At 39.6% G+C, this 16,594-nt stretch overlaps 2 protein-coding genes across 7 annotated transcripts in view; both read left to right on the plus strand.

Moving 5' to 3' along the window:
- Positions 1 to 1,062: 1,062 nt before the first annotated feature.
- On the plus strand, positions 1,063 to 13,731 carry pex13 (peroxisomal biogenesis factor 13). The gene is made up of 4 exons (XM_061963155.2): positions 1,063 to 1,459; positions 2,028 to 2,734; positions 3,903 to 4,025; positions 13,046 to 13,731. The coding sequence occupies exons 1-4, from the start codon at positions 1,386 to 1,388 to the stop codon at positions 13,348 to 13,350; spliced, it is 1,209 nt and encodes a 402-aa protein (XP_061819139.2). The 5' UTR covers positions 1,063 to 1,385; the 3' UTR covers positions 13,351 to 13,731.
- Positions 13,732 to 13,891: 160 nt separating this feature from the next.
- Positions 13,892 to 16,594, plus strand: part of sanbr (SANT and BTB domain regulator of CSR) — a 37,827-nt gene continuing 35,124 nt past the window's right edge. For 4 of the 6 annotated variants that reach the window (XM_061963232.2, XM_061963198.2, XM_061963215.2 and 1 more), the window contains exons 1-3: positions 14,355 to 14,477; positions 14,944 to 15,095; positions 15,163 to 15,280. In XM_061963232.2, coding sequence (XP_061819216.1) covers positions 14,946 to 15,095; positions 15,163 to 15,280 — 268 coding nt within the window. In that variant the 5' untranslated portion in view covers positions 14,355 to 14,477; positions 14,944 to 14,945. Of the gene's footprint in view, positions 13,950 to 14,354; positions 14,478 to 14,943; positions 15,096 to 15,162; positions 15,281 to 16,594 lie in introns of those variants that run through there. The other 2 variants (XM_061963209.2, XM_061963241.2) reach the window with 2 other exon arrangements.

Consider the following 16,594-nt stretch of genomic DNA (forward strand, 5'->3'; position numbering starts at 1 on the left):
AAGTGAACTCTCTAAGTATGTAAACCCTCAGGTTTTTCTGTTCCAAAAAAGAGAGGTAAGTCAAACTCAGAGTCAGTTACCATGGAAACTTACTCTCTGAACCTGCCCTGTTGGCTGGCAGGTTTTCTTGAACAAACACTGCAAACTTTTCAACTAAATTAAAATTAGGCTTTATTCCATATAATTTATTTTACCTTTTTTTTTATATATATATATATCTGTGGGCTGATTTAATCTGTGATTAAATGTAAACTATTGCATTCAAACTTATATTTTGGTACCTTTCTGTCATATAACTTCAATATTATTTCACTGTTTTATTTTTCTTTCTAATTAATAAGTGTTCATATTCACCATAAACACATATAACACTTTCAGTTCCAGTTGGTTAAAGAAAAACGGCCTTTTCTGTCCCCAGTTGCTAGGGGGAAATTTTAGAATCAGCACTTCATTGTTCATTTCTTTTTCTTGTGGTCTTAACTCAAAAGGTAATATTCTTAGGTTTGAACAACATCAATTGTATATATACACATGCAATATAATAATATAGAATAAGTGCACTCTGGGCGTTTTAAGATACGATTCCATTACAAAAATCTACAAATAATGAAAATAATAACAATTAAAAAAATAATAATAATAATAATAATGATAATAATAATAATAATAATAATACTAGTAGTAATAATAATACTACTAGTAATAATAATAATAACAATAATAATAATAATAATAATTTAAATACATTTTTATTAATGTTGTTTATATTCATTGCTTCTTGTTTTTCTTTTTCTTTTCTTTTTTTTCTTTTTATATTTTTTAACGTTATTTGTAAATAATACACTTGCTCATTCTGAAAAAAATAAATACCGATTTTTCTTCGAGGTTGTTTTTCAATGCCATTGAGTATTTTTCTTTCGCATAGCTACCTCTGCTGGACACATTAACGCAGTACACCAATACGTTTTGGCCAGACAATTTAACACATATTGAGATATGACGTCGAAAAAAAGGGAGAACACGAAGACAAATCTTCAAGGTATATGTATTTGATGTGTAGTATCAGATATGCATATTATAGACTTTTATCATCGAGTAAACAGTTAATCGTCTAACACTATTTGGAGTAATTAATTTAACAGACATTAGGTAGCGACTTTTCCAGGGTGTACACCGCCTTCCGCCCGAATGCAGCTGAGATAGGCTCCAGCGACCTTTAAAGGGACAAGCGGTAGTAAATCGGATGGATGGATGGATATTATCGAGAATAATGTAGTTAAGAAAATAAGAAGTACAAATTTACGAGGAGAACCTGAAGGCAGCATGGGATGCGTTCAGGAGCATTCGGTCTAAAGCGGATTTGTATTATTTAACGTTTTGGTGCGATGGACGCCCAACCACCGCCAAAGCCGTGGGAACGGCGTATTCCCGGGACAATCGGCGCACCTGTAAATTACAGGTAAAACGTGGAAGAGTTTGTTCCGTTTATTTCGCAACATCGCTCCATTTGTTTGTGAGAAGGCGAAAGCAACAACGCCACTCGCTTGCTAACGAATGCTAACGTCAAAGTTGCCGGTGTTGACTTTAAAGGGGATACGTCAATGCAAAGATATAGATATAGTTTTATATTTTACTATATTTTACTTACCTGCTGTGTAATTTTAACCACTTTGAGAAAGTAGTGAACAAGTAAGTCATGTTGTTTTGCTAACACGGCCTATCGTGGCCTTCAGTTGTGTATTCTGCGATCCATAGGTGACATTTGTGTACATGGTCATTCATTACTTACAGTACGTCATTTAACTTATTCATTACTTTTTTTTCCTACTAACTCAATCATCTTCACTGATGTGGTTTTGATGCTGATCAGTCACTTTGCTTTGAGATATTGTTTACTTCACTGCTCTTATTGGATTGATTTGAGAGTCATACTGGATGTGACCTGGTGATGTGCCAACATTTGGCTTGTTCATTACAATGTGTTTACTAAAATCATAAACCAAACAACTCTTATGCTCCCCAAACAGGTCTTCGGACTTTGGACCTCGTGCAGGCCTGTCGGTGCCTACTGGCCCTCCTGTCCTGACCAGAGTTGCACCACCATTGCCTCCTCGTGCCGTCCAGCAGTCATACCGTCCAGCTTACAGCACCTTCAACTCTTCCTACAGCCCCTATGGGAGCTCCATGTATGGCGGCTACAGCCCCTACAACTACAGCGGTGGCTATGGCCCTGGAGGATACGGTCGTTTCCCGCGTGCAGACGAAGTTGTCCCCAGTCGGTTTGTGCAACAGGCGGAAGAAAGCAGCCGTGGTGCTTTCCAGTCCATCGAAAGCATCGTCCAAGCCTTCGCCTCGGTTAGCATGATGCTGGACGCCACGTTTTCAGCTGTCTATAACAGCTTCCGGGCTGTGCTGGATGTGGCCAACCACCTGACGAGGTTACGAGCACATCTCACCAGGGTTTTGTCAGCATTTGCGCTGGTCCGCACCTTGAGATACCTCTACCGACGCTTACAGAGACTACTAGGACGGAGGTCAGATGCTGAGGTTGAGGATTTATGGGCAGACAGTGCAAGTGACGCGCTCTCTACTAGTGCACCCAGAGGCCCCGCTGCAGCGATGGACGATCAGACTGTAAAGTCATGGCCGATCTTTTTGTTTTTCGCTGTCGTCCTTGGGGGACCCTACCTCATTTGGAAACTGCTCCGGTCTGCCACTGGCTCTGAAGACAAGGGTGAGATTTAGTATTGGTTAATAAGTAAATAAATGTTTATAGCATTGTTGGCTTGGTATGGATATTTGACTAAACTTGCATGTTAAACCAAACTTGAGGTCAGGACCCAAAGTGAGTACATTTTATTGAATTGGCACATAAAATGATGAAAGCTCTTTTATTGCTTTATGAACAGTATATGTTTATGTTTTGGCAGCATATTAGTATCACAACCTTCAAGCTTTGTTTTTGTGACTGAGGTCTTAACTCAAAACAATTGTATCTCAAACCAACGTCTCCCATTGAAATTAATTGAAAACTATTTAATTTGTGCTTGGCCTCCGCCCCCACACTCCTAAAACATCGCTGTTTTAACATGTAACAAGGCTTTTGAAAATAAATACAAATTTCTACATATAAAATATTGTATTAAAACAATATAATAGCATGTACTACAAACAACTACAGTTGTTCTGTGAAGTAATGTAATAGTAGTTTACAACATTTACCTTGAAAGGTGGACTTTTAAGGTACCGGTATGTCCTTTCAGCTGCTTGTCTGTCAAACACACCAGTAGCAGCTTATTGTTTATGGTTACATGTCCACCGTTTAGATATTATTTTAACATTCTTGGATGGCGGTAGACTCATTCTTCAGTATGGTGCAGACTAGCAGTAATATGCTTGGCATGTTTTTGATGCCTTTTTTAAATTTCCTCTCAGCACTGTCCTTCACACCCACTTTCTTCCAAATTCCCATGGTTGAAAAACAAAGTTATGTTCATCTCCAGCTATAAGCTAATGCTAGCAAGAAGACCAGATGTTTTGGTCGGCTCTTAAAGGGTTCACTGCGGCGTTTGCTACACCAACTAATAGCGGGGATGCTTGTAACTCAAGAGATGCCTCTTACCTGAAGTTGGGACACTCTTAAGTTGAGGTACCACTATATATGATATACAGTATTTCTTTTAAAGCTACACCTTCACACAGGGGTTGAAACAAATTAGGCTGCCACAAATTAAGGAATGTTTAGGAAAGACTGAAGAAGTTGCAACAAAAAAAAAGTCCTTGGTGCTCTATTGAGAAAATATCCATCCTAACATATTTATTTGCATAAGATATCTTGAAAATGTTCTCCATCACATTATTTTGTGCCTACTCCTGAGTGTGATTGTGTTGTGTTCTTGTAGCCACAAACTGGGCCAGTGGGGAGGACGACCATGTGGTGGCGAGAGCGGAGTATGATTTTTCAGCTTCGTCCGAGGAGGAGATTTCTTTCCGGGCTGGGGATATGCTCAACCTTGCACCTAAAGGTACGTTTTTGGCAGTCTGAAGTCTAGACAAGTATTTCTTGGAAAAAAGCGTTCTGGTTTATTAGTGTCTCTTTAGATGGATTAAAGAACGCACAAATACTCCTGTTTAACAAATGTTTATTCCCTAATGTTTCTGGTTGCCATATGTAATCATTTTGCAGCTACAAGATAGGCTAAAGTAAACCCTGTATTTTCTGGACTATTCGCCCCTACTTTTTTCCAAGCTTTGAACCCTGCGGCTTATACAAGGTTGCGGCTAAATTTTTTAAAAGCTAAATTATGGATGGATTAAGCAAAGAAATCAAACGATGTACTAAAATGATTCACTTTAAGAAACTGTTCAAAGTGTTTACAAAGTACAAGGAAGAAGAATCCTGATAAACATCTTGAACCTTATTAAAAAAAGAGATACCGTATTTTCCGCACTATTAGCCGCACCTAAAAACCACAAATTTACTCAAAAGCTGACAGTGCGGCTTTTAACCCGGTGCGCTTTATATATGGATAAATATTAAGATTCATTTTCATAAAGTTTCGGTCTCGCAACTTCGGTAAACAGCCGCCATCTTTTTTCCCGGTAGAACAGGAAGCGCTTCTTCTTCTACGCAAGCAACCGCCAAGGTAAGCACCCGCCCCCATAGAACAGGAAGCGCTTCTTCTTCTACTGTAAGCAACCACCCGCCCGCGTAGAAGAAGAAAAAGCGCGCGGATATCACCGTACGTTTCATTTACTTTGTGTGTTTACATCTGTAAAGACCACAAAATGGCTCCTACAAAGCGACAAGGATCCGGTTCATGAAAAGACGCAATCTCTCCATCCGCACACGGATTACTACCGTATTTCACAGCAACTGATATTCCTGTGAACCGCACTGTGGAACGGGAGCACGTACGGTGAATATTCGCACCACAGGGAATGAGAAGTCATCCTTCACTGTGGTTCTAGCTTGCCATGCTAATGAAACTTCCACCCATGGTGATATTCAAAAGGAAGACCTTGCCAAAAGAGACCTTTCCAGCCGGCGTCATCATAAAAGCTAACTCGAAGGGATGGATGAAGAAAAGATGAGCGAGTGGTTAAGGTAAGTTTAAGTTTACGCGAAGAGGCCGGGTGGCTTTTTTCACGCAGCTCTGTCCATGTTGATATACGTATGTTTGTGATTGTACATTTGCGTACATTTTGGGAGTGAACAGAGTTGTTAGAACGCTGGTTTTTAATATATTATTAAAGTTTGACTGACCTATCTGACTGTTTTTTTGACATTCCTTTAGCGCAGTTAGATGCGGTTTACAACACCGGGCGGCTTATAGGTGGACAAAGTTTTGAAATATGCCGTTCATTGAAGGCGCGGCTTTTAACCCAGGGCGCCTTATGGTGCGGAAAATACGGTAAATTGTATTTATCTCATAAAGGATGAATAAAGACATCAATGACATTTCTCTTTTATTTGATTAGCCGTTTTATTGCCGTGTTACAGGCATTGTTTGGACACAATTAAGGTATGCTGGTAAACACTTACCGGTACAACATATTTCTATGTAAATATCTGAATGCAGCTGAGATAGGCTCCAGCACCCCCCGCGACCCCGAAAGGGACAAGCGGTAGAAAATGGATGGATGGATGGATATCTCATTTCACAACATACCGGTATATATCTGTGGCTATCTTCTGGTGCGGCTCATATATGGAAAAACGTTTTCTTTTAAAATTTAGTGGGTGCCGCTTATTGTCCGGAAAATATGTGAAGTGGAAAAAAACACGTTTGATTGATTGAATTGATTGATTTAAACTTTTATTAGTAGATTGCACAGTACAGTACATATTCTGTACAATTGACCACTAAATGGTAACACCCGAATAAGTTTTTCAACTTGTTTAAGTCATCCACGTTAATCAATTCATTGTACAAATATATACTATCAGCATAATAAATACAGTCATCACACAAGTTAGTCATCAGAGTATATACATTGAATTATTTACATTATTTACAATCTGGGGGGTATGATGTGGAGGAGGATGGGACGGGGGGACAGGGGTTAGGTTGGGTTGCTATCAGCATACTTCAGTCATCAACAATTATATAATCTGAGAAATGGACATTGTAACAGTGTAGGTCTCACTCGGTAGGATATGTACAGCGAGCGGTGACCATATTGAGCTCAGAAAGCATAAGAACAAGTATATACATTTGATTATTTACAATCCGGGGAGGTGGGATGTGGTGGGGGGAGGGGGTTAGGCTAGGGTTGTAGCTGCCTGGAGGTGTTCTTTTAGTGAGGTTTTGAAGGAGGATAGAGATGCACTTTCTTTTACACATGTTTGGAGTGCATTCCATATTGATGTGGCATAGAAGGAGAATGAGTTAAGACTTTTGTTAGATCGGAATCTGGGTTTGACGTGGTTTGTGGAGCTCCTCCTGGTGTTGTGGTTATGGCGGTCACGTAAGTCTTCCCTAGAGGTTTTATAGAAAATGTGTTAACCTTTGTTAAAAATTGCTGTAGAACCTCTAAGGTTGAACACAATCTGTAATGGGATGTTGTGAGATTGGCTGACATCTTGGATAGGAAAGAGTATAAATGTCATTAATGAAATACAGTCGTCCCTTATTTATTGTTACGATGTTACGATATTTGGAATATTTTCCAGTAGCACCCTTGAATGAGAGAAAACCATTACCTTGCTTTTATCTGTATTTAAAATTGTTTTTTAAATACAAATAAAAGCAAGGTAATGGTTTTCTCTCATTCAAGGGTGCTACTGGAAAATATTCCAAATATCGTAACATCAAATGGAAACCCTATAGAGCAGGTCTTAAATTACAAGTACTTGGGTTTTACTCTTGATCAGGAGCTTTCATTTAAAGCCCATATTAACAACTTGGTCTCTAAGCTTAGGGTAAAGCTCGGTTTCTTTTTTAGAAATAAAAATTGCTTCTCTCTTAAAGTCAGAAAGAAATTGGTGACAACAACTATCTTGCCTGTAATTTATTATGGAGACGTGCTTTATTTTAGTGCTTCATCTAAATGCCTCCAGTCCTTGGACACTGTTTTTCATTCAGCACTAAGATTTGTTACTGGCTGTCGTAGTCTCACCCACCATTGTCAACTGTATATGAAGTCAGACTTATCTTCATTGAGTGCACGCAGATTAGAGATGCGCGGTTTGCGGGCACAACCGCGGAGTCCGCGGATTATCCGCGGATCGGGCGGATGAAATTTAAAAAAATTAGATTTTATCCGCGGGTCGGGTCGGGTCGGGCGGTTGAAATAAAAAAAAATTAGATTTTAAATAGATTCAGGCGGGTGGCAGTTAAACCAATTCGGAAATATATATACATAGTTAAATGTTGTTACATACGAAAAACGAGCAGGCACCTGCTGCATATGCCACAACAGAAGAAAAAAAAGAAAAAGAGATGGACACTTTTACGGAGCGGAGAAGGGACGCCTTGCCGGGGTCCGGGACCAAGGACCCTTCCCCCGAGAGGGCCCCACCGGGAGCCGTAGCTGAGGCGATCCGCGAGAAGGGCCCGACGCACGTCCAGGGTCACCACCGCGCCCACCGCACCGACACCCCGCCTCGTCCGCCTTCGCCGCGGCCGGCGTCACGCGCAGCAGGTAAGCAGCTTACCTGCCCGCCACCCCCGTGGCCGGGGGCTCGTAACAGGGGTCACTCCGCGCGCTCCGCCCGCGCAGCTTACCTGCCCGCCACCCCTGTTGCCGGGGGCGCGTAACAGGGGTCACGTACGTACTCCGCGCGCAGTGCGCTCACGAAAGGGGTGGGGCTCACCCTGGTTGATATAGACAGCAGGACGGTAGCCATGGAAGTTGGAACCCGCTAAGGAGTGTGTAACAACTAGGGCTGAAACGACGCGTCGACGTAGTCGACGTCATCGGTTACGTAAATACGTCGAGGACGTTTTTGTTCGTCGACGCGTCGCATATTTACGTCACACTACTGTCATGGCGGAGCGCAAAGCAGACGATGCGAGCGGTGCGAGCGAGGGGAAAAAAGCACGCCAAAAGTCGTCAAAAGTGTGGGAGTATTTCAATAAACAGCCTAAGAAGAAACGCTACTTTTACTCCGCTACTTTTATCTACATTCAGCTCGCTACTCGCTACTAATTTTTATCGATCTGTTAATGCACGCTTTGTTTGTTTTGGTCTGTCAGACAGACCTTCAAAGTGCCTGCCTTACTGGTGACGTTTCACTTCGTTCCACCAATCAGATGCAGTCACTGGTGACGTTGGACCAATCAAACAGAGCCAGGGGTCACATGACCTGACTTAAACAAGTTGAAACAAGTTATTCGGGTGTTACCATTTAGTGGTCAATTGTACGGAATATGTACTGTACTGTGCAATCTACTAATAAAAGTTCCAATCAATCAATCAAAAGTGTGAAGGAAAAAAGACCCTTTTTTATTTCAACCGTAAAGACTGACTGCACAGTTCCTGTCTTCACAATAAAAGTCCCGCTCCATTGCGCCTGCGCTTTCAAAATAAGAGTCTCCGAAAGCCAGCGCAAACAAGCTAGCAAGCTACGGAGTTTGCCGCCAATGTATTTCTTGTAAAAGGTATAAAAACGAATATGGAAGGTGGACAAATAAGATGCCAAATAACAACCACTTTCATGTGGTATTAGACAGAAAGGAGGAACTTTTTTTCTCCTCCATTTGAAAACGTGGACGTTACCAGCACTACTTCCTGATTACAATCAATGCAAGTCATCAGAATCAGGTAATACACCAACTTATATTCTTGTCTTCATGAAAGAAAGGAATCTATATGTTAAACATGCATGTATAATTATTAAAACACCTTTAACATGTAAAGAAAAACGGCAAAATAAATAAATATAAATTATATACTGTATATATCAATGTATGTATATATATATATATATATATGATATGTGTGTGTATGTTACTCAGTACTTGAGTAGTTTTTTCACAACATACTTTTTACTTTTACTCAAGTAAATATTTGGGTGACTACTCCTTACTTTTACTTGAGTAATAAATCTCTAAAGTAACAGTACTCTTACTTGAGTACAATTTCTGGCTACTCTACCCACCTCTGCTAATAATGTTGTTGTATGCACACTGTGTCGAGCGGAAATGGCCTATCATAGCAGCACAACGGCAGCGTTCTTGCCATCACCATCAACTAGTCAATCGTCCGCGTGAGTACCGTATACGTTGTCATCATTACACAAAAACATGAATGTGTCATTTGTATCTGCGTTGTAAATTCATAAACTAAAGCACCGTTTCGCTCTGAGAGGAGCGTTTGAAACGCGTGCCTGTTCAGTGTTTACAAAGACGCGCTCCTCTTTAACGCTAACGTTAATTAGTTGTGCAAATACCTTTTACAACATTAACAGTTACGTATACTATGTACAAACGAACAATTAACTTTCACTTTAATCATACTATCATTGTTGTGTTATTAAGCAAAATAAGCAAAAGTTTTACTTTTGTTGAAATGTTTACACTGTTGTTACAGAATATTTCGTTTTGCACTTTTTTGTATTGGATGTTTATCTTTATTTTTGCACATTTTAGCAAATAAGCAATACTTTTACTTTTGTTGAAATGTGTACACTGTTGTTACAGAATATTTCCGTTTTGCACTTTTTTGAATTGGATGTTTATCTTTATTTTTGCACATTTTAAAGCAAAATAAGCAATACTTTTACTTTTGAAATGCTTATACTATTGCAGAATATTAAGATTTGCACTGGATGTTTACTTTTATATTTGCACATTAAAAGCAAATAAGCTACTTTTAATTTTGTTAAATGTTAAAAGTTTTAAATGTTTACATTGTTACAGAATATTTTGTCATGTTGTTGTCAATGTTGACTGAGTGGCCATACTTTTTTTTTTTGTAAATAAAAGCCATGCCTTTTGAAAAAACTGGCCTACATTTATTTTTTCATCTTCATTTTAAATTAAAAAAAAAATCGGTAAAAGGAAAAATAATCTATAGATTAATCGAAAAAAAATAATCTATAGATTAACCGATTAATCGAAAAAAATAATGTATAGATTAATCGATAGAAAAATAATCGTTAGCTGCAGCCTTAGTAACAACCCACCTGCCGAATCAACTAGCCCTGAAAATGGATGGCGCTGGAGCGTCGGGCCCATACCCGGCCGTCGCCGGCAGCGAGACGCGCTCAGCGCGGCTCCCATATGATTGCGCACTGGTGTGCGTCTGGGTCGTGACAGCGTGGCACGCGAATGTCTGTGCTGCATTGGATCAGTCTCCTTTCTTTAGCAGGCAAAAGCTTTATAACCTCACTAATGCCTTGCATCGTCTATATTAGATATATAACAACGGGCGGGTGAGGCCGGGTGCGGTTCTGATCAAATGTTACATCGGGTGGATGGCGGATGGTTGACGACTTTCTGATGCGGTTGCGGATGAAATAATTGCCTATCCGCGCATCTCTAACGCAGATACACACATTGGCTGACTATCATTTATAAGGCTCTTTTAGGTTTAATGCCTCCATACTTGTGTACTCTGTTACAAAGAAAAAGCAGCTCTTACGCATTACGTTCCAACAATTTGTATGTTTTAACTGTTCCTCATGTATGGACGGAATTTGGCAAAAGAGCTTTTGGCATTGCTGCTCCTATGGCATGGAATGCATTGCAGACAAAACTGAAACTTACAGAACTACTTCCATTTGGAGCCTTCCGTTTTGTCCTGAGGGACAAACAGCGAGAGACGTTTGCACAGTGCCTGTGTTTTTAAAAGGTGTAAATCTTTGTTGTTTTACAGTTCTCTTATGTATTTTAAAATGTATGTCTTAATGTATTATTTATTTGAAACTGCTCTGAGACGTGCTGTTGACCTCTTGGCCAGGTCACCCTTGTGAAAGAGATCTTGATCTCAATGGGTTTCTCATCTGGTTAAATAAAGGTTCTAATTGTGGTTAAATGTGATCGGATTGTTTTTAATGAATCAAATATTTTCTTAGTTAAAGCATAAAAAACTGTTTACAACCTTCTAAAGGATTTTTTTTTTTAAACATGATTAGAGCCCTTTAATGATGAATAACACCCATATAGTCACTTCTATACTTGTTTTACCCAATAGTAGCCCCAAGAGTGTTCTGATTACAGTACTTACTGGTAGCCTGGAGGGTCCTCCAAGTGTCATTGCTATGACCGTCACTAGGGGTGTAACGATTAATCGATAGAAATCTAATTAAAACATTAGAGCGCTCCTGTTGTGTAGAGGAATTAAGACCAGACTACACATATTGGCAAGATCCTTGCTTTGACGTTTAGACCCCTTTGCTGAAGCTGATATCTGACAAACCATAAAAACAGAAATGGTTTTACAAAAGCATCTTTTTAAAAATCAGTTCTTGAAAAATGTTGGATCCAGTCTGAATTGTAATAAAAACCGCTATTTCGGCGTGAATTATATTTTTTACGGACCCCCTAAAAGTTTCCTAGTAGAGATCTGCCTGGCTATATCATAATTACTTCAGGGTTTTTATATTATATGTATGTTAAGTCTTTATAAACCCTCGACACAGCAACACATACAAAGACTACTATGCTCTTAAAACACTCTATACACTCTAAAACTTTTGTAATATGAACATGAAAGCTTAAATGACTACTGACATCTAAATTTTTTTTTAAATCCGCAATACACTGGGACTGCAATAATTGACCTGTGAAGTGGCTATGGAACACTGTAACTAACAATATTAACAACATAGCAAAAATCTTACAGCTATCAGTGACAGTAAGTGTAAAAGAGAACTAGGGTTGTGCGATAGACAATTTACGATATAAATGATATGAATTTGGTCGGAAGTAGAGTACACCGTGATAATACATGTTCATGACACATTCTAGCTATGTCCTGCAAACTTGACAGCGACAAGTGAATTAATGCATCATCAATGTACTGTAACATTCTTGCTAGTGGTTTGTTAACGTCCCTCCGCCCGTGCAAAGCCACTTCTAATTTAGCAATCCTCACCTCCATGGCGGTAAATAAACTAAGTCTCTTACATGTAACATTATCACTGGAGGACGAGTCATACCTAAACATGCTACACTACACACTGCAAGGATAAATGATCAGCTAACTGCAAGCTAGAGCTCTTAAATATTAACGGAGATGGGCGGATCAATACAAATATTGACAGTAACAATACCAAGTTGGATAAATCTACAATGGTTAGAGGGGTATTTTCTTATAAAAATATCGTGGCGAAGTTGGTAGAGTGGCCGTGCCAGCAATCAGAGGGTTGCTGGTTACTGGGGTTCAATCCCCACCTTCTACCATCCTAGTCACGTCCGTTGTGTCCTTGGGCAAGACACTTCACCCCTTGCTCCTGATGGCTGCTGGTTAGCGCCTTGCATGGCAGCTCCCGCCATCAGTGTGTGAATGTGTGTGTGAATGTGGAAATACTGTCAAAGCGCTTTGAGTACCTTGAAGGTAGAAAAGCACTATACAATTTGACCCATTTATTGTTTTTGCTTTAAGTGCAAAAACCAAATCATTTAAATCAGAGCCAATAGTAGGAAATAATTCAAATATTGTATGGATATTGTTGCACCGCCATTCTGTGTTTTTTTATGATTATAATGAAAATCAACACTATCCCTGCAACCACTGCAAGTTAGTAGTATTTCCCATGAACTGATGTAAAGTAGCCAAACAACAGAAGAATAAGTACTTATTACATTTCACATTTTCCTTAGTGTGCATACGGTCAGTATTTGAATCGATCCGCCCACCCTTACCAGACAATCATGATCTGCATTTTCAGCAACAAAATTGTGATATACAAGAATCATGGAGCCCTCCTTAGGAGATCCCCCCTGTTCATGCCTTTATAGAGCGTTGATATTATATTATGAATAAATGACGTGCGCACCGAAATAATACTGTATATAATGTATTTTGTAAAAAGACATCTTTGTGACAGTTCCCCTGCTTTGGCTATCATAACGATCATATTCCTTCTCCTTAGAGCAACAGCCTCGTGTGCGTGGCTGGCTGCTGGCCAGCCTGGAGGGTCAGACTACAGGCCTCGTCCCAGCCAACTACGTGAAGGTCCTCGGCAAAAGGAAAGGCCACAAGCACGTAGAGATGGAGAGGCTCGCTGAGGTGCACCAAGGGAACTCGCAAGCCCCCCGAACTGCTGTTGTCGCAAATCTGAATCCATCACCGAAGGAAGTGTTAGAGTCTGTGTACAAAGAAACGCCGACTTCCAACGGCATGGGACCTTCGAAGTCCAATACGGTGGTTGACATCCCGCCAAAAACAGACATGTGATTTTTTTGATCGTTTTGTATGAAAGTTTGTCAGATATTATCACAGTTCTCAGGTTGTCAGTAGGTGTTTGCTGTGGTTCATTGTTTCTTTTGACTCAACACATCAATGTAGATTTGTGGCAATGCCTCACTAAAGTTCATCATGACTAATACTGTTTTTTCTGTGCTTGTCTGCTCTATAGAACTAGTGTGTCTGTCATTAAATAATTTATAAGGAAAGGTTTGTGTGTAATCCTACTGTTTATCGCCTTTAAAACAAGATTTTCATCAGATGGTTGAATGATAAACTGTTATTTTCATAACTATAAACAATATGTTTGGAATAAGCAACTAATTTTGCACATCCTGAAACAAATAAAAACATATTATTTTGGAAAATAAATGCGTTCAAAAGACTCTGTGATTTGCTTGTCTGCTTTAATAGTTGTTCACGTTATCACCACAAGACAGTATCTCCTAAAACGTGACTGATGTAATATGAAACTTTTGTCGTAGTTCAGGATGTTTTAGGAAAGACAACCTTCGTCTCCTAGCAACCGGACGCCCTGCTTCCGGCTGCAGTGCGCAGCAGAAAAACGAACCAACTCAGGCGACTGTAAGGTGATTTCAATTTACACTGAAGCTCTAGTTTTTGAATGCCATTTTGTCTTTTTGACGTGAAAGCAGTTGGAGTGGAAATGTATTTTTTTTCCTAATACTAATATTTGACATGCAGAGCACCTTACCAAACTACAGCAGTGCGCAGTTGGAACAAATGTTGCGTTCAGGTTAAACAGTTATAATTTGTCACAACATCTATATATTCAACATTCCCTTAAAACCCGTCACATTTTTTGACCAGGATAGTTATAAAAGCATTAAAAATTAAATACACACAAAACAATTCACAATGACATGTGAGAGGTTTTTGCGATTCAACCCGTCATTATTAAAAAGCAGAGTTTACCAGGAGCCCCTGAAGGCACCACATGCTGCCCCGCAAAGTTAGCTAGCATTAGCAATGCGGTTGTCCGCCGGCAGGAGAACGTCGCATCATCAGCATCACCTATTCTCAATGACAAAACATTACCCAAACCATTTCGTTTTCCTCGCAAGGTTACGAACAACAACCTCCTTGACAGAAGATAAGTATGTTATTGTATTACGTTTATAGTGTGACTGTTTCCTAAGTAGTCATTTGTTTTAATGCCTGGACGAGCAGAGATGGCACTCGGCCTACTTTAGCATCATCTCTCCAACTGTCAAGAAAATTGAATTTCGACGTGTATTAGTCACCCTTATTGTTAATTACTCAGAAACCATGAACGAAACACTAAGGATAAAAAAGACAAGTGGTTAATTTCCTTCTAGAGACAATGATAACTTTAACCTCCAGTGAATGACTGGTTATGATATCATGAAATTCTGTTCACTTTAATATCTTAATGGAGTGAAGATTATCACACACTCAAATGATTGGATATTAAAATAATATTTAGTTCACTTCTAATTATATTCATTAACATGGATATAAATATATTATCATAATTATAATTATAATTTCTAAATATGGGGGTTAGGGACAGTGTGTACTAATAACTTATTTTCTTGTTAGAGATGAATCGCTGCTCCTTGGACAACAACAATTTTCCTTATGACAACAATGTCCTGGTTCTGGACATGGTGCTGGGCTCCCTTTGGGGACTGACCCAGCCCATAGACTGGGACAGTGTGGCCAAGCTAGTTCCGGGCTTCACTCCCAAGGAGGTAAAAGTATAAATGATTACATCCATGTGTGATTTGGTCATGCAACAATACAAACTGGATTTTACAGTGTGCTGTTCGCTTTGAGGAACTGAAAAGCTCTGGAGGTCTTCCTCATCTAGACAACCAGTGTAACTCCGTGACAGCAGATGAGCCTAACAATGGACTACCTACCATGTTGGACACCGGTGAGACATTGCCGACAGGAAGTGGCCACATTGCCAGTACAGTTACAGTTCCCTGTATTCATTATTTCACCTTGCCAACAAGTTTTACTTCCTCTTTATTTACTATTTGCCTTGTTTAGTTTTCAAATTGTTTCACTTTACCTCCAAGGTGGAATGCAATCTGCTCCATGGGGCTGGTTAACTGCCATACAAGCGTAGAAGGAAGTTAAAAGACCCATAGCGTTCAGATGACCCAAATTTCACTAACAAGTTTTTTTAATGTATTTTTTGCGCCTGAAAACTAACCTTGCAGTCTTTTCCCGTAATATAAACTAGTGTTTGAGTAATGGGTAGATAACCAATATACTTGGAACTCCATCGCCAGAATCAATATGCCGCCCCCCTCTTGGTGTGATGTCACCTACGGAACTGGAGCCCATTTCCCCGGATAGAATGTAAATGTAGATTGTAAATATGAAAATGTGAATGTATATGTAAAACAATAGGAATGTAATACTATTATTTTGATCACATAATTGCATGTTTTTGTCTCCCTGGTCCATGATTGCTTTAAAACTGATATGGTTACATTATGAGCAAAAAATAAATATTTCCGGACATTCCTGCTCTTCCATAGACATCATAGCCTGTGCTTCCTCATGCTCTTTCAGCATTTCCTTGAAGGATCTTGAGGAAAACATCAGTAGAAGAAGACGCAAAATAGAATACCAAAGGCTTGCCTTTTTTTTTTTTTCATTTTTGAGCGCAGGGTCTGCTCTTCTTTCTCTGTTTTTCCTCAGGTTCTGACTCAGTCTTTCTCCCCTCGAGGGTGATCCTGATTTTCGAGATCACATTTGACTTGAGTTATAAAAAAATGTTCAATCCAAATTCAGACCAAAACCCCTCTTCAAAGTCAGAATCATTAAAATGATCCCTGCTAATTACACTGCTTTCGCCTGGTTCGTCAGATTTTGCGTGAGTCAATTTGACCCGAGAGATCCATTCTTTCGTCATATTCCCATCATTTGGAAATATTTGCATGCTGACCCCTTCTTTAGTTGTATTGCTACAACCTGCAACATTGCATCTGGCAGACATTTCTGATCAGTCCTGCAGAATTTCAGAATATGCACAAAAATAACTGGATTCGGGATGAAGATGCTACCAAAACACATCCATCCAGGTCATTATATTCTCAGGGCATTCGATCGATTGCAACCGGACTGAAGTATGCTTCATCAGTTCATGCTCATAGACTTAGATTGGTCAAATCTAGTCTTACACTTAGATTGTTCGGATTTAGTCTCGCATCTTGTGCCAAAACCCTAACTATTT

The sequence above is a fragment of the Nerophis lumbriciformis genome, linkage group LG02 (genome assembly GCF_033978685.3).
Source record: "Nerophis lumbriciformis linkage group LG02, RoL_Nlum_v2.1, whole genome shotgun sequence".
NCBI lineage: Eukaryota > Metazoa > Chordata > Actinopteri > Syngnathiformes > Syngnathidae > Nerophis > Nerophis lumbriciformis.